The sequence below is a fragment of the Clupea harengus genome, chromosome 1 (genome assembly GCF_900700415.2).
Source record: "Clupea harengus chromosome 1, Ch_v2.0.2, whole genome shotgun sequence".
NCBI classification, from domain to species: Eukaryota; Metazoa; Chordata; class Actinopteri; order Clupeiformes; family Clupeidae; genus Clupea; species Clupea harengus.
The window spans coordinates 20,134,486-20,152,337 of record NC_045152.1 but is presented as its reverse complement, the minus strand read 5'-3'; the positions used below and the strand labels follow the sequence as shown (position 1 = coordinate 20,152,337).

Genomic DNA, 17,852 nt, shown 5'->3' with positions numbered 1-17,852 from the left:
TTGTCTTTGTTCATTGTTACAGAGCTACTGATTGTGTGTGTGTGTGTGTGTGTGTGTGTGTGTGTGTGTGTGTGTGTGTGTGTGTGTGTGTGTGTGTGTGTGTGTGTGTGTCATGTGTCTACACAATTTCTTATGCATATAGTCCACTGCACCGTCCATTCAGACTTTTGTTTCGATGGTACATGCTACACTTTTTACAAGTTTTATGCACCTGGGAGATTTAAGGTTTACTTTTTGTGTAACATATAAAATACTGACACTAGTTATAGACCAGCGTTAAGTAAATGTAGTCTATGCATTTTGATTTCAAGGCTGTTTTTAAAAAGCAGATCGATCCTCTGAAACACAGAAGTGTTTCACAAGACTTGTTATTGTAATTTTTGTGGCCAGCACTTTTCTGATGGGTTATTTGGGCAGTTATTGGCTTTGGAGAGTACGCGCTCATCCTACGCACGTTACGTTTCTGTGGTGCAGTGTTGACAGTAGTAGGCAGTCTGGTGTAGATATCTGCTGTTGACATTCAGATAAGACACCAGACGTGAATATGGCGTCAAGTGGTAAGTTTCTATATAGCCACATGGTCGATGAAGTTGAAACTGTTACCTACATTTTAAATTACAAGACCTGTATTATTGTCACATCTGCAATAGGTTGCAATGTCATGTAATAACCCGTGCTAGTTATCGCCTGCTAAATGTCAGGACCGCAGAGGTTTATCAGCTAGCATTCTCTAGCATCTAGACCACAATCCTTAATGTTATAACGTTAAGTCTTTATGAAAGTATGCTGTTGCTTAAATATCAATGTGGCATTATTTAAAGTCCGTGATTTACAATAAAGTTCGAGTCGGAAGAATTAGGTCATTCTCAAGAACATGTCGGATCCCACCATTTTGTTTGCTAGTCTCGTAGCTATGTGCATAAGGATAAACGTCACTGTCTAGCTATGCTCGAGTGACCGACATTTAATATATCCATGTTTACATATTGAACTGCATCATTTTATGATGCTAGCATTGGTCGTGATAGTGAAGTTAAAGGGGGTGTAATTAATTGTAGTGTTCGTCAAATAGTAGCTCAATATATGATAAGTGAACTAAGCTCTAGCTATGGTAGCTAACGTTAAATAGCTAGCTAGATTCCCTGTTTGGTTGCTATGGAGCAGGGGATAGATTGATGGTGTATGATTCTAGCACAGCTGTACCCTCTGCAACATTGTGACATTGTGAACCGCCTTTAAATCTTTGACTGGAGTGACATACTGCATATAATAAACAACGTAGTCACTTAATACATTATTTCAGTTACAGTTTATGTAAACTAGGGAAATAATGAACCAACGGTAACCTTACCTCATTTTCTACATGGATGTGCAAGCATAGCACCCTCAGACAAAACCAAGACACCTGATAATTCGACTGAATTTAACCGGTCTTGGTAGAACATTGTTTGTTTTTTGACAAATTGTCTTTTTTCCCCTCTAGATTATTCCCAGAGTTCGTCCCATGGGTAAGTGGCCATTTTACCTCCAGTGGCCTAGCCTATGGTAGGCTTAATTTAAAAGAAGCTTAGAAAAACCTATTTCATAGAACTTTAATGTACCTCATTTTAATTTGAGTGACACATATTGTCTAGTATTGGTAGGAGAATGTATTGTCCTGATAATAGTCCTCAGCGTGGCTTACCCTTGTGTGTTGTTCTGGATCAACAGATATGGGGCTTATGGTGGACAATCAGGTGGTGGATATAGCCAGCCCCAGCCCCAGGGCCAGAGCTACGGCCAGCAGCCCTACAGCGGCTACAGCCAGAGTCCGGAACAGCCCTCAGCCGCTTACAACCAGGGTGGCTACAACTCAAGCTACGGGCAGTCTCAGTCAGGTGCCTGTTTCATGTCTGCTGCATGTGTGTGTGTGTGTAATAATAATAATAATAATAAACTTTATTTGTATAGCACCTTTCATACAAAACAATGCTCAAAGTGCTTAACAGCAAAGAAATTCGTACACAAAGAAATGACATGCACAGTGATCCACATAAAATAGACAAAAAATAAACATAAAACATAAACATAAAAAATAGGATAGGGTGCATAAAATAAAATAAAACATAAAAACAGAGATAGTGTATCCCGTTCTAATGTGCTCTGGACTGCCTGTAACCCTCTTTTCCCTCTTGATTCCACTCAGGTGGATATGGCTCTCCGCCTCCTTCTCTTCAGTCCAGTCAGTCGTACAGTACCCAGCCTCCCCAGAGTGGCTACTCCCAGCCGTCCTCCTACTCCAGCTATGGCCAGCAGCAGGCTGCTCCTCCTCCCTCTGCCACCAGGTCAGTACTGAGTAAAGGCTGAAATATGGTCACTGCCACAAAGATTTGCAGACATCGTTGTAATTCACAAATGGAACATCCATCCTCATTTTAGTGGATACTACACAATATCATGAGCAGGTCTATTTCTGAGTTTAATCATGTTGTTTGTTTGTTGTTTATATGTACGTAACTTTATTTATTTTTCTTTCTCAGCTATGGCAGCAGCTCCCAGTCATCTGGTTTTGGATCCCAGAGTGGAGGTTACGGGAGCAGCGGCGGCGGCAGTGGTGGCCAGGGTGGGGCGTATGGGGGCAGTGGGCCCCAGGGAGGCAGCTATGGCAGCAGTGGGCCCCAGAGCGGAGGCTATGGTGGGGGCAGCGGAGGCCAGGGCGGAGGCTACAGTGGAGGCAGCGGAGGGCAGGGTGGAAGCTACGGGGGCAGCGCGGGACCACAGCCGTCGCAGCACGGGGGTTCTCCCTATAACCAGCCCGCGAATTACAGCTCGCCCCCACCGCAGAGCTACGGACAGCAGAGCCAGTATGGACAGGGAGGAGGTAAATGCTTTTCTTTTTTTTTGTTGTGTCTAGTTGCTATTTCATCGAGCTGCAAATTCAGTTTGTTAAGGCAGCAGTAAGGATTTTTGTGTCTACATGAAAAAGGCAATGGCAGCTAGTGGGTGTGGTTAGGATCAAAATGAGTTTGAGGATGAGGATGGAGAAAAAAAATAGTAAAGTGGTAAAAACCTGCAAGTCTGTTTAGATGTGGTAAGAGATATATCTTAAAATGAGAAATGCCCATCGGTTTTCTCCAATGTCCCCTCTCTTTAGGCTATGGTCAGGACTCACCCACAGGAGACAGTGGGGCAGGAGGCTTCAGGGGTTCAGACGGAGGGTACAGTGGCCGAGGCCGCGGGGGAAGCCGGGGCTTCGGAGGCCGCGGAGGAGATGGGGGGTTTGAGCGGGGGGGCCGTGGAGGACCCAGAGGACCAGGGGGCATAGGGTAAGCACAATCCCACAGGCCGCTCATGTCAAGGTGCATGAATCAATCTAATACTCCACTGTTGGGGGGTCTGTGATTCAGCAATTCAAAGTATATAAGATCTAAATGCCTATTCCTAACTGTCCAGCCTTCTCAAAAACTAATGTGCTTGAGATATGGTATGTGTGAATATTCTATTAAGTTCTGGTTCACTAAGACAGCCTAATGGATGAACACTGGCTGGAGAGGCATATGGTGGTAAGAATGCCTAACCAATCAGGCAGCATGAAGCTGTAACATGGTTTTATTGTTCACAGTGTTTGAAAAGAAATAGTAATATGGACTGGGGGAAAAAAACAATCATTTCTAATAGCATTGCTACCAAAGAGCCTTCTTGCCATTTGGGGTTGTCCTCACTTCAACTGGTCAAGTCTTACATGAGGTTTAAACACTAGAGGGTAAATTGGTTCTGGAAAGACTGAGGTGACGCAGATCAGATAATGGATCTTGGGATTATTCTGTCTCTACCACACCTTTGTGATCCAGTCATGTATGTTCTTCAGATATCTCTGACTTGCACATCTCAACACGTTCAAAGCACAAGTTATGACAGATCTTTGATCTTTTTTTGGCATCATCTCAGTGGATGATGAAGGTATCCGTGACCTTTAACCTTTGTGTTGGTAATCCTGTGAGCTTTGTGAACTGCCATCCCAGTCTCCACCAAGTATTCCCACTTCTCAGTGTTGTCTGTATCGTAGCTGTGGTTCACAATGCTTAAAGGGGGTCTAAAAAAAATATCAATCTCTAGAGCCCTAAACTAAACCATGTGGGTCCACAGGGGGGCCACAGCATTGATCACAGCGGCTTTGAACTGAGACATCTGACCATGACATGAAACACTGCATTTATATGTGGTCCAGAGTGATGGTGTGTTACATGTGTGAGCAATCCTGACAAAGATCTTAAGTGAAGTACAGCAGGAACCATTTTGTCCTCTCAGAAAGTAACTCTGCACTCACCAAGGGGTTAGGACCCTGTAATCGCATATCAGCCAAGGTGCTTACAACCACTGCAGACTAACACCAAAACAGTGTCTCATGCTGGAAAATCCTTGCGTTACATTTAAGTACATGTAACATTTGGATACACTCTTCCTACTCTTCTCCTCAAACCTGTGTTGAGGTACTGCTGCAGGCTTTTTGGACAGCACTGAAGTTAGAGGTAAAAAGGACATGCATATTAGACACACTATTCAGTTCAGATGTTTTTGTATAGCTCATTATTACAGGAAAGACGAAAAGGACCTAAATGGTGATAACTGTACCAAATTGAGAATGACATTAATATTAACCCTTTCACTGGTTATAACCCATAAGTATTATTAACCCTTTCACTGGTTATAACCTATAAGTATTAGTGGCACCGGCTCACTATTCCCATGGTCCCTGTTCCCTTAATTCTCCTCCCTCCTCCTGCAGGGTGACAGCCATATGTGATGAATGTTTTAATCACTCTACCAATCTCCTCCTAGGGTCTCACGTCCTCCAGGGCGTGTTGTGGTTGGCTTTGCTTTAAAGGTGGGAGGGGCAGGGCACAAGGGGCTGTCCAAACCTCCAAATGGGGCTCTGACAGGGTAGCCACAGCTGCAGGGAAAGGGTTTTGTAAGACAGAAGGAAGGGAAGAAATCGACGTGAAAATGGAACCTGATGCGGTGATGTGGCAGAGTTAACATCTCAAACACTTCAAACCCAGCAGATAGCTGACAGTGCCATGCAAAGTGAAAAAAGGAAAGAGTTGGTAAATGGTTGTTGTTGCATCGAGTGGTGACTCGATGGACTTGGTGTAATGAAAAAAAAATCTCACCAAAAAAGAAAAGTCCGTTAGAATGTTAAAGCATCTCTTTAGTGGGAGAAGCAGTAGCTACTGGGGCGATCCTACAAGATCATCGCTTGCTGCTGCTGCTACTAAATCTAAGTGTTAGAGACATTTTGAGTATTGACATGAGGGTTGGGGAAGAAGCAGGCGAGGAGGAAAGAAAAAGAGGAAGGACCGGTAGAAATGGAATTACTGAAGGGTGTTCCTGGTCCCCCAAAGCGACATTGGGGTGAGCAGGAGTGGTCGGGCCCAAACTCACCAGAGGCCCCAATCGACTTGCTTCTCTCTCCCTCTCCATCAGAACGGGCGATCGAGGAGGATTCAATAAGTTTGGTGGTAAGTGACAAACTCTTTAAATGAGACTCTACAAGGGATTACAAAAGGGCTTTCTCCAGCATGTCTTTTCCACAAATGGGAGGTTTCTCTACTTAACACTGGGGAAATCAACTGTTCAGTCAATGCTTTTCATATTATACTTTTGTCAACAAGACAAAATGGCGTGGTGTGTATGGTTGGACATAAAATGTAGATGTGCCAAACACCAATCTCTAAATCGACAACTCAGGTGGATCATGTTTGTTGTGTGTGTTCGGTGTGGTTGTGTCTGTACATGAGCTGTGGGTGTGTCTCAGTTGTATGTGTATCGAGCCTAGCTTACATGGGTATTTAAGGGGCTGTTTGATGCCACCATATAAAATGTACATAACAATTAAATGATTCATTGATATGAATATAAATAGATATATATTGATGAATCTTCCCACTTGATTGGTTTCTTTACCACTAGATTATAATGCGCAATGTTTTGTAATGTTTAATAGTGCTGAGTTGTCATGGTAAGTTACATAAAACCCGTAACTTTGTTTTCAAACCTGTTGCCTTGATCTCATATTTGACTGCCATCTTGGATGCCCAATCAATGCCTTTGAGCCTGTCTGAGGTTCTGACTGGAGGAAAGCAGAGATTTTAACTCCACCTTCAAACGAGAAAGTCTCAGGCCATTCAATGAGTCTTACTTAAAGAAACATTTGGGAATACCTTTTCACATCATGATATGCTCTTGGGCACATGGCAAAAAAACTAAAAACATGAGAATTCCAGGCCTTGGCATGTTTCACTTAAGTGTTTGGTTTCAAACACTGTTGCTTGTCTCTTCCAGATGAGGTGTACCAGTACTATTTGGTACTGTCTCCAAAGTGAAATGTATCAAAATTGAGTTGATCACATGGGTGTGATCTGTACACATGCAACACTGGTCCACAGGTTGATCACGTGAACTTCTACCCAGACACCTAAAGCTAAAGAAAGCGGCCTTCATCGGTTGAGGAATTAATTTCACTCGTTATCACATTTTGCCATTGAAACCCAACACTGCAAACTCCAGTGGGTTTTGGCTGAATTAGCCTTGGATTGCATTTGAAATATATCTGGGGGGAAATGTATTCTGATTAGTGCTGTGTTTGCACATGTGTGTCAGAAGAGCTAGTTGAATTGTGTTTCCGTCAGGATGCTGGTAGAATTGCTCTGTTGTGTCCAGTTGCACCTACAACATTTACATTTATTCAAATAACAAACGCTTTTATCCAGTGCCACTTATGGTACAGCACAGATATACATTCTCATAGCTATGTCTGCTCCCTGGGTATCGAACCCATGACTTTGGTGTTTTAGCACCTGGCTCTACAAGTTGAGCTACAAGAGAAAACTACAAGTACCCAAAGCTAAGACCCAGCGGTTGTTAAGTGTGGTGCAGTGGAAATGTATTCTTCATGACACGTATGCGCCCAGTTCAGTTTGTCTGCAAAACTGAGTTCCCAGGTGTTAAAACCAAACACACTGTCACTCTGCTGAATTGAGTCGGCAAGGCAGCATCATAATCCTTGAAGAACAAGATCCAGAGGTCCACAATTAAGGAAAACACCTTGTCGTGAAAAAATCTTGGATGTCCAGAAATGCAAATTTACAGTGCATTGTTGAAGTACCAAAAGACAAATTAGAGCACTTTTTTTAAGTGTAAATAAAAAACAAAGGCAGGATAAACCTTCAGAGACAAAATCTGAGGATCTGTTTGAGCGAATGTGCAAGCTTCTTGAGTTGACGGTGTTCAGAGTGGGTCCGCTGTATGCACAATGTAACATCAAGGAAAAGAGGCTGGTGATGAGACCTCATCAAGATTTATTGCTGTGCTTCACTGAGCTGTTTGTCCCATGATTGTTACCTTTTGTTTTTTTTATGTGATGTGGCGTTGATTGAAATGCAATACAAATGCTCTATGGGAGTATGACAGAGATCAGTCCAGGTGTGCAAAGCTTGTGTGACCTCTATCTACATATATGAGAAATCTATTCGCAAAATGATCAAATGGTCTTCAAACACCACAGGATGTTTTCAGTGTTGCACTCTTCAACTGTGACCAAAGCACCTCTCTCTACACAAGGAAAATGCAAAATGGTGTTGGATATGGTACTTTGTTTTTTTGTAATAATGCGTGCAATAGCACTCTGAGAACTGTAGGAGTGTGTTGCTAAATCGAAAAGTGTCACAACTACTAAGACCTGCCACGAATCAGCAGTTTCACCATCAGTGTGCTTGTATGGATGTATGCATACATTTGTAAGTGTGTATGAGGCCATTGGTAGTGATGTGTGTTGGGTTCTGTGTGAGCGCAGTGTGAGGCCTTAAGGGATTGGGTGGACTACATTTAGGCCTGTGGTCTAAAAGGCAAACCCTGTTCTACAGTTTCCAGAAAAAAAGTGCAAGGCATGCTCAAAAATGAGGGAGATACCTTTTAAGGGTTTATAAATTGGGTTGTGTGTGTGTGTGTATGTGTGTCTTTTTGTATGTGTCCTGAAAACGGCTGATGTTCCTCCTTTTCTCTTGCTAGGCCCCAGACTCCCAGGACCTGGGGGGCCAAGCTCAAGTAAGTAGCCTGTTGTCACCTACACTCTGACTACTCAATGAGCAGGTCACCCACAGGCCACTGGTTACCACCCCAGATATGTCAGTGATCTGGCCCCTCCACAAGAACATTTGAACATTTTATGCTTTTTGCTTGTCATGTTTCTTTTTTTGTTTCATTCTTTATTATCTTGTGATTTCTATCCTATATTAGATACTTGCAATACATACTCCTTATACACAATCCATTGGGTCTTGTGACTCTATCTTGTACGTGTATTCAGTGATGTAAGTTCTGGACCACAACATCTGTCTAATAATGTGTCTGTCTTCTCTCTCTCACAGTGGTAGATCCGGAGAACGCTGACAACAACACCATCTTCGTTCAGGGTCTGGGTGATACCTATACCGTGGAGTCGGTGGCTGACTACTTCAAGCAGATTGGCATCATCAAGGTACACAGTGCGTGTTCTCACTGGGAGTGGACAGTGGTCGTCTCAGTGCTGTTTTGACTTTCTGAAAGCCTCAGCCACACAGGTGTTTCACTCACGAGGGTGAAGCTTGTTACATAAAATATTATTTCAGTCAAGATTGGCGTTGACATTGGTGCTCACCTCACTTTCTCTCCCGCCTCATCTCTCAGATCAATAAGAAGACAGGCTTGCCCATGATCAACCTCTACACAGACCGCGAATCAGGCAAGCTGAAAGGAGAAGCCACAGTCTCTTTTGATGACCCACCCTCAGCCAAGGCAGCCATTGATTGGTTTGATGGTAAGTTTGATCTATTGTTCGCCACAGTGATGGATTGGGCATGTCTGATTGGTTAGGTGGCTAGTTGGACGGGCTCTCATTTCTGTCGTGTTCATCAGAATTGTCTGGTCTGCAGTGTGTTCTGATGTCTCGCCGTCCCAACTTGATTTCAATAGGGAAGGACTTCAGTGGTAACCGCATTAAGGTGTCCTTCGCCACCCGACGAGCAGAGTTTGGAAGCCGGGGAGGAGGCATGAGAGGCGGTCGAGGTAGAGGAGGTGTGTCTGTGTGTGTCTGTGTGTGTGTGTGTGTGTGTGTGTGTGTGTGTGTGTGTGTGTGTGTGTGTGTGTGTGTGTGTGTGTGTGTGTGTGTGTGTGTGTGTGTGTGTGTGTGTGTGTGTGTGTGTGTTATATCAAGAGATCTTATCTTATATCAAGTTTTAAAATCACGACACATGACACCATGTCATAAATCCCACCATAGCAGCTTAAGCTGTGTAAGGGTAGTTAAAACAAGTGTGTTTGACTTGACCTTATGCAGTATGGTATTGGGGGATCCATGCTGTCTAATGTGCCTCCCGCAGGGCCCATGGGTCGGGGTGGCTTTGGAGGCGCCCGAGGGGGTGGATTCCCAGGCAACAATGGAGGAGGAGGAGGAGGAGGAGGAGGAGGAGGTGGCGGCGGAGGCGGGAGCGGCGCCGCCGGTGGTAATGGAGGTTCAGGTGGAGGGCAGCAGAGAGCTGGAGACTGGAAGTGCTCTAATCCGTGAGTTTGTGACCAGCTGCTCTGCCCTCTGGCAGAGTCCGTTTCAAGTAATGTCATAGTATGGTCTTTGTGCCACGTCCAGGTGTAAAAGTGCACGTCATTTCCAGTGGTAATGTGATCATGTCATGATGCAGGACGTGTGGAAACCTGAACTTCTCCTGGAGGAACGAGTGCAACCAGTGCAAAGCCCCCAAACCAGAGGGGTCTGGAGGGATGTCGCCTGTAGGAGGTGAGAGAGGGGTGGATGGGTGGGTGTACGGACAGCTTAATGGGTTTCCAGCTGGGGAGAGTTTTTTGCTTCGATAGACAGTTTGTTTCTAGAGTTAGTGTGTGTCCTACTTTTTTTTGAGCTCACACATCCATCATAATTATAGAGCTACTGATTAGTAAAGCACAGGCCGCTAATCGAACCTTGTAAAGGCAATGCATTGTATGTGCGGCAGAAAGAAAGAAATGTCGCCATTTCTCAGTTTTGATCTCTCTTTTTCTCTCTCTCTCTTTTTCCAGCAGGAGGAGGTGGGGGCTTTGGAGGAGATCGAGGGGGCAGGGGTGGCTTTGATCGCGGAGGCTTCCGAGGTCGTGAAGGAGACCGTGGGGGATTCCGAGGGCGCGGAGGGGACCGCGGAGGGGACCGCGGAGGGGACCGCGGAGGGGACCGCGGAGGGGACCGTGGAGGCTTCGGCCCTGGCAAAATGGACGGAAGGTGGGCAGTATTTTTTCTTCCTGTGGGATAAAGATCATCATCATGGTGGTGATGAGACTTTTAATGTGTCTGACAATGACAGTGACTATGATATTATGATGATTACATTGATAATGAGGCTGTGTGATGATGATGATGAGAGTAATGGTTGTGGTGTTGCTACAGGGCGGACCACCGGCACGACCGCAGGGACCGTCCCTACTAAACCCTAACCCTCACTCCGAGACCAGTCGCCACTCCTCAACCTCATCTTGGGACCAGCAATGACCCTTCTCTCTCTCTCTACACACACACACACACCCTTCCCCCCCCCTTTTATATCCAGTGTTTTCAAGTTCTCACTCTGAAGTCCTGTGTGGAGAATCAGGACTCACTCTTAGGATCATAAGACTTGTATACACAAATACACACACATACATTTACACACATGTTCTTCTATTTATCTCCATGGCTAGTGTTACTTTTACCTGCATCTGTGTGTTCTGGTGTTTGTGTTAATGTAAAGTTTTATTAGTGTTTGTTGGGTTTAATATTTTGATATACAAAATATGTTACAGAACTAAAAGAAAATACACTAATATTGTCTTGTTTTCTTTTTACAGTAACAATAGTGTGATTGTTTGCTGATTGGTTGTGCATATTCTGAGGATAAACATTGTTGAGAACGTAATGTTATTTATGGGTTATGGTTCTTATGAGTAACAGCTAATGTGTCCTCACTATCCAATATCTAAAAATGATAACCTTATAATTAGTCTCTGATTTCACACGTCATCGAAAATAATTTAAAGGTAAAATTGTAAAATGTAAAATGACCTGATGGTCACTAACCTCAGGAGGGCAGTCTTTCTACTGTGCACACATTTGAATTCTCATATCCCATTGTACCAGCCAACAGCTGTGTGATGAAAGGGCATATTCAGTAGGGCCAGGGGGATGGTTTGATGAGCTTATGTACATATCTCCCCAAATCTCTCCCCAACGGCTAGTTTGTCTGATGTAAAGATTGCAGCTGAACACAGAACACAGATGTCCAAGATCATCTGCAGGTGTTCAGGGTCAAGATGCTTTTGCATGTTGAACAAATTACATTGTCTGTTCTCCATTCTGTGTCTCTCAAGATTGCCATTCCTTGATTAGCCAGTATTGATGAAATGTGAAATGCCTACAATTTCTACTTCCCTGCTTTCTATTTTGATCCCTCATATCAATCTTCCTGACATTTTTCTTCAGTAGAGAAATGTACAGTATTTAACAAGTGCTATTTGAAGGGAATGAAAGAAAATCCAGGGTGCTATAATGAGAAGGGAATTGTTTGCTACATCACAGGCTTACAAATGAGAATGGTCCCAGACAAACGTTGAAGGGAAGCACACTGACTGAATGGCACAATACATGGCACAGATTATGATACAAAGTACATAAACAGCACAAGTAGACAAAGGGAGTAAATATTTATTTGGTCGTTTTAACTGAAAGCCACTCCATATTCATTACACTTTCATTGTCATGCAAAAAAATGCATATTGTCAATACATTCTTATTGCATTATTACATTATCTAAAAATATATCTACGGCATGGACAACTTTGCCAAACCGGGTTTCTGACAGAGCTGAGAAGAATCGCGAGACACAAGTCTCATCACACTCTCGTTAGAGGACAATGCCCGGAAATCATTCCACCCTATTGTGTTGCTGAGGCTTGTCCTCAACCCTGACCGTCCATTTCCTCAGCCAATCAGAACAGTCTATTCTGGCCATCCTCAATGCCACTGGCCTATTGTCGGAGAGCACGCCCTAATTTTCCTGTCAGGCGATGCTGACCTCTTGTCTGATCCCTGGTACATTCAACAATCTGCAGTCAGGTAATGGAGAATACAAAACAATTGTAATTACAATTTTAAAATACACATTATTATTATTATTTATAATACCATTATTGGCTGCAATGGCCTCGTCTTTGTTTTTCCTATGTGCATCTGAGATATACAGCCAACAATGGCCCTGTCACTTTCTCAGCAAGCCATGGGGCTTTTGTCATCAAACTGATGCCCAACATTGCAAGTGCTATGAAAATAATGTTTGTATGAAAATATAATTTCATGACACCCTTTATGCAGTGTATTGATTACAAAATATGAGTAGAAAATTCCGAGATGTGTAGTTCAAGTTCTGAAATATTCTAGGAAAAACCACACAACATCCTAAAGCCATGATGAGTATTGAGCAGGAGTTATGAGGAAAGGCTGATATCAAGGATCATGTATCAACAGCAACATCTGAGACTGCAGATGCATCTCCAGTTCATTTCAACCATGTGCAATTTCCTTTTTCCAATCCTGACATTACTGGACACATAAAAAGTGCATGTCTTGAAGTTATAGGCTACTGAAAGTCTTACATTTCTAACCGCCTTGAGACCACAATGAAGTGGTAATTAAGGAGACCTCAAAAAGAGTAAGATCATGGCACTTAACAATTAACACCTGGTTCTATAAGAAAGTTTTGATGGCAAGGAGAGGGAGTGCATTCACATTGAATGAGATTGAGCACAAAGCAGTCCAAGGCAGTCTGTGAAACCAAAAAACGACACCCTCCCCTCACTCGAAATAACAACACTGCAGAGCATGAGATGAGATGCAAGAGAGAGATGACTTGCAAGGATATGGATACAGGGTGGGAGATGTGTGTGCCCAAACCAGCGTGGATGGCAGCCGCACGTCAAGACCTCCCGTCTCCATTCTTGGTCTTCAGCACGACGAGGAAGACCATGATCGGGATGAGGCAGATAGGGGTCATGACAAGGGCAAATACGATGCTGGGAGGAGGGTCCCTAAGCTCCTCCAGGGCACAGTTTTGGAAGTACTCGGTGTGAATTTCAACAAAGATATTCTCCACCACAGAATTGGGCCATGGAATCAGTAGACAATCGGCAATCTCCTCAGTGCATTCTGTGAAGGTGTTGTAGGGCCTATGACATTGAGAGAGGGTTATCAATTGTTGGTTCCCTGCCACACTGGATGAACAATAAAGTACTAACAAAAAACACCTACTTTTGCACCAGATTCCATATGCATAGGTCTGTGTTGTTAAATTGCTTCATGGTCTCTTTAAATGTCTTGTAACACGTTTCATTTTGCAGAAACTCATAGCAGAAACTCCTTGGGAAGTCCCCACAAATTTCACAATAGCCATTACAGTGAGCGCTTTTATTGCCACAAGCTGTAAAGCAAAGGAAAAACAACAACAAAAATTGTTTATATCTTAGGGCAAGTAACGCATCTACAGTTTAGCTTCTTTCATCGCTGATAATTTAAAAGTTCTCCGTTATTATTTTTGTACGTTATTAATTTGCTACAACTTCTCAAGAACAAAGCCTACAAACGGAATCAGATTTTTTTTTTCTTACCGTATGTTTCATTCAACATTCCTTTAGTAATACCTGAAGAAAAGAGAAAAAAATATTTTGAATGAAGAGTGAGGAAAGGACATGTTTCTGTATTCATCTGAAAGAGACAAGCCCTTACAGCGCGATCTCTAAATATTAGATCACACGTAGTAACCTTACCAAGGCAACAGTCCACACTGTCTGCTAAGCCATAACTAGTGACTCGGTGCAGAATTGTGACAGGCTCCGGGTAGCAAGAACATGGTGAAAGTTTCTAGTCCACTGAAATCACACTTACCGGATAAAATAGAGAGGAACACTCCAAAGAAAGTAAGGGTTCCCCTCATGACAGAGAAATCGAGGCGGGACTTGATGACCGTCTGCAGAGAGTTTCTAAGCGTGCCGACCTAACATAACAGGAAATGCAAGAGGGTGGGAACGCGACGCCTCGTAACCTTCAGTTACCAGATGTTGAGGCAGTCTTACCAGAGGTTACCAGATGATCCTGATGGTAACGGGACTGCCCACTTCCTGACCGCTCCTGTCGCCCTCTTTTGCTCTTCCTCTCCTAGCATCTCATCTATCGTCTCAGTTTTCATGTGGAGGGGTGGGTACGATTGTCCTTTGCCCTGTCCCAAGGCGCGGTTACACGCAGGCAGTACTAGACCAGGTGCAAAACTTTTCAGAAAGAATTCTCCACTTTTCTAAATCGACAGCTGTTCTACAAGGACAATGCTCTCAATAATATCTGTCTATAGCGCCGCAGACCCACAGTTTCAGACCAGCCGCAATTTTAGAGCTTCACTTCAAAGGAAGCGAGTGAGGCTGTTCAAAGCTCTGTATGAGCCAGGAGCTTTACGTAACATTTGCAGGCTGTGTTTGCCATGTTGACCATGTGAGCGCAAGTCCTTTAAGACCTTCAGGTTAGAAAGACCACAAACAGCCCTTTTTTGGTCATTGAAACTACAAGACGTTAATACATGTTAAAAATGTGTTACAATTTGACTGTAACTGACATGCGTTGTGTTGTGGAAGCCTGTGCTATTTCATATTGCTGTGACTTGTTCACCTCACTGTTATGAAGTGGTGCTGTCCCTTGTTATATTGTATAGTGCGGTATTTTGTGGGTGCATTGGTTAATGAAGATGTGAATTCGGATTGGCTGAATGACAAGGAGGGAGATATTGCTGACAATAAGGTTTCGATTAACCTTTGACACAATCCATGTGTGGGCCATGTGGCCAATCTCATTGGTCCTGTATTGGCCAGCAAGCCTGCCCTGTGTGTTTGCTGGCCTGAAAAAGATCCCCCATGGCTATTGCTCTTGGCAGTTAACTCAATATCTGTTGTGCTTTTCTCAGCAAGAGGCCCGCGTCCACATCCACACACGAGTGTTTGTTCTTTCTTGACTGACTTGATCTCCCGTGGACTTGCACTCACACTTAGCATTCACATCAAGTCCCACACGGGATCACAGAAACCCCTTTCGTGGAACATGGTCAAAATATCACTAGTGTTTTCACTATAATCTCCCAAATCATCTGAAGAATCTATCATACGATCAGGTAAAAATCCTTTAGAGACAGAACAAAACGAGTGAAGAAAATTCTTGGAGAGTGTACTCTTGCTTGTTTGTCACGTTTTACACGTTTTCCCCTTCTCTCTGTTGCCATCCCATGAATTATCATCTTGATGATGGTTTGATCTTGGCAGCACACTGATACTGACCTCAGTGGCACCTCTGAGACCTGCTCCACTGCTTTGTTTAGAAGGTGTAGTCCCATGATGCTGATCATCTCTGCTGACTGATGTGTGTGTGTGTGTGTGTATGCTTTTTTCTTCAATACATACAGATACACATACAGCTCAGAAAATCACAAGAAAGCTATGTAGCCCGTACAAGATGGAGTGTCTTGTTTTCAGGGCATTACAGTATTTGCCCTGTCTCATCACTTGCCAGCCTTTTTTGTCTTGTTGCTGGTTTGATGTAATTAGCTTCAATTACATGAATGGATGCATATTATATTGCTACAACTGTATGTGCATGCATAGAGTAGAAAAGGGTTCTTACTCAGTGGTGCTGTTTCCTGTGTTGGCACTGGTGACGAGGGCCTGATCGTCTGTGTTTAAAAGACAAGGAGAAGTTTGATGTCAACCTCAATATGAACCCAGGTTTGAGCAGTGTTTTGTGAAAACCAAGGTTGATTAAGGTTAGTTGTCACTAATGTGTCCTTGTTGTCTGTGTCCTTCCTCTTTGTAATCTAAGACACAGATCAGGCTGCTTGGTAATTATATACACTCAAAGATGTTTAGATGCTGATGTTCACAACATCCTGTTGTTGATTTGTTTTCCTAGAGGATTTGAAGTAATTGGCAACATTCACAGTACATTTTGATACACTCTCTTTCTACTCCCTCAGGAGATACTCTCTACTCCTATATTGGTGTAAAAAAAATGGGTTTGGGCTTGTGTGGTAGCATGGAGCTGTGAGGGGGTTGTTTATGAATCACAGCCATCAGTCTATCACATACACCCTGCCCTTTATGGCATGTCACTGACCTGACAAACCATCACCTCAATGGATTGGAACATATCAAACATGAGACAAATATGAGTCCTAATAAAGGATTAAACAGCCACTCCTCCCTGGCTAACTAAACACATGTGGACAGTGACGACTAATCCTAGGAAGTCATACTGCAATGTATTGGATCAAACTAAATTAAAGGTTTAATATTGCAAAGACCCAAATACACTTTCAGAACTAGAATCTAGAATACTCACCCAGATTTCTTTGGTGCTCTCTGCATCCTTCCTGTCCCCTATGTCCTTGCTCTCGTTGACCAGAGCCCTGGTCTGTCCTAGCAGCAGGCTTCCGTAGATTACTATGAAGACAACACTCATGGTCACACACATGGCCATCCAGAAATAAGTCTTAATACAGCCAGTCACAGAGATGGACACACACACTCATGTGAATACAGTGACATTTCATTGCATTTGCACATTGTCACACACACACACACACACACACACACACACACGCACACACACACACACACACACACACACACACACACACATAGTACATGAAGATAAGGAGGGAGCAGAATGCTGCACATGTTCCAGTTGTAATTGTGATGGACTATTCATTCATTCAAGTGAGACAAAGAGTGCTTGAGCGTCTGAGAAGGACAGGATGGAAAAGAGATGCCCTCTCCTCCCATGTTTCCTGTGCAAAGGGTCTCTCGTGGTCATTTCCTGTGCTTCTCTTTTAACCACTTTCATTGGTTGCAGTAGCAGGACAAATTGGCCCACTAAGCTTCTGAAAATGAATACTTCACCACTGAAATCAAATTCATTAACAAGAATATCTATCCACCCAAATTAGTTTCCCCTCTCTACTATATACCAAGAGTAACCATTTAAATAACATTATTATGTGTCAGGTAATGTATGCACATAGGAAAAAACAACGCTTTGAGTTTTGAGTCAAATATGTGTCAGTGTTCACTAGACTAATTTAATACCTCTACATTTGTTCCCAAACACATTCAACCCTGCACTCCAAACTGCCTGTGAGAATTCTCAACCCTCCAGTCAGCTTAGCACTGCTACACACAAACCCAGTGGTCTAAAACTGCTCTGTCAAGCTCTGTTTCCTCCTCTTTTTCTCTTCCTCTCTGTTCCCCTTTTCTCTTTGTTTATGCCTCCAGTAACAGTCAAGTAAGAACGACATAGCTTACCCCAAACAAGAGGAGAAGGAGAGGGGACCCAGGCTGAGGTTCTCATGTTGTCGGCTCGCCTCTGTCTCTCCCTGGCCAACTCGGAGAGCATGTGAGAGACGCTGTCGGGAGGAAAGTGCTATAAAAACAACAGGAAGTGTTAATTTCCTCAGATGGGTGGTGAGCGCTCACAATGGGGCAGCCGCACCAGCAGCCTCTTCTGCTCTCTCTCTCTTGTCCACAACTCCCAAATCCCTTTTTTTTGTTTTGTCACTGTTGCTGCAGCTACAGTATCTCTCTCTCTCTCACCCCTAGAATAAATATAATTCCTCTATCTGTATCTCACACGTACGCTTGACTGAACAACAAAGCGTTAACTTGCCAATAGATCTTTCCATTCGATCCGGTAAGCTCAGTGTTTTTATAGCCTCAGGTATCTGAGTACGCAGTTCAGAGGG

At 43.5% G+C, this 17,852-nt stretch overlaps 2 protein-coding genes across 3 annotated transcripts; one reads left to right on the top strand and one right to left on the bottom strand.

Annotated features, from left to right (window-relative positions):
- The first annotated feature begins 66 nt into the window (after nucleotides 1-66).
- Nucleotides 67-11,384, top strand: fus (FUS RNA binding protein). 2 transcript variants are annotated; one of them, XM_031570671.2, is made up of 15 exons: nucleotides 67-557; nucleotides 1,484-1,508; nucleotides 1,711-1,877; nucleotides 2,186-2,324; nucleotides 2,520-2,860; nucleotides 3,134-3,305; nucleotides 5,464-5,498; nucleotides 8,047-8,082; nucleotides 8,406-8,515; nucleotides 8,704-8,833; nucleotides 8,989-9,090; nucleotides 9,396-9,576; nucleotides 9,711-9,805; nucleotides 10,084-10,279; nucleotides 10,445-11,384. In XM_031570671.2, exons 1-15 carry the CDS (start codon nucleotides 545-547, stop codon nucleotides 10,482-10,484), a joined length of 1,782 nt encoding a protein of 593 aa, XP_031426531.1. In that variant the 5' UTR covers nucleotides 67-544; the 3' UTR covers nucleotides 10,485-11,384. The 2 variants fall into 2 exon arrangements, with proteins under 2 accessions (XP_031426531.1, XP_031426537.1); XM_031570677.2 differs by having other exon boundaries at nucleotides 68-557; nucleotides 8,989-9,081.
- Nucleotides 11,385-11,718: 334 nt separating this feature from the next.
- ramp2 (receptor (G protein-coupled) activity modifying protein 2) lies at nucleotides 11,719-17,615 on the bottom strand. Its single transcript, XM_012825678.3, has 6 exons — nucleotides 17,416-17,615; nucleotides 16,454-16,554; nucleotides 15,740-15,788; nucleotides 13,690-13,722; nucleotides 13,334-13,502; nucleotides 11,719-13,251 (listed from the first exon to the last, which is right to left on the bottom strand). Exons 1-6 carry the CDS (start codon nucleotides 17,504-17,506, stop codon nucleotides 13,002-13,004), a joined length of 693 nt encoding a protein of 230 aa, XP_012681132.2. The 5' UTR covers nucleotides 17,507-17,615; the 3' UTR covers nucleotides 11,719-13,001.
- Between the last annotated feature and the right edge of the window lie 237 nt (nucleotides 17,616-17,852).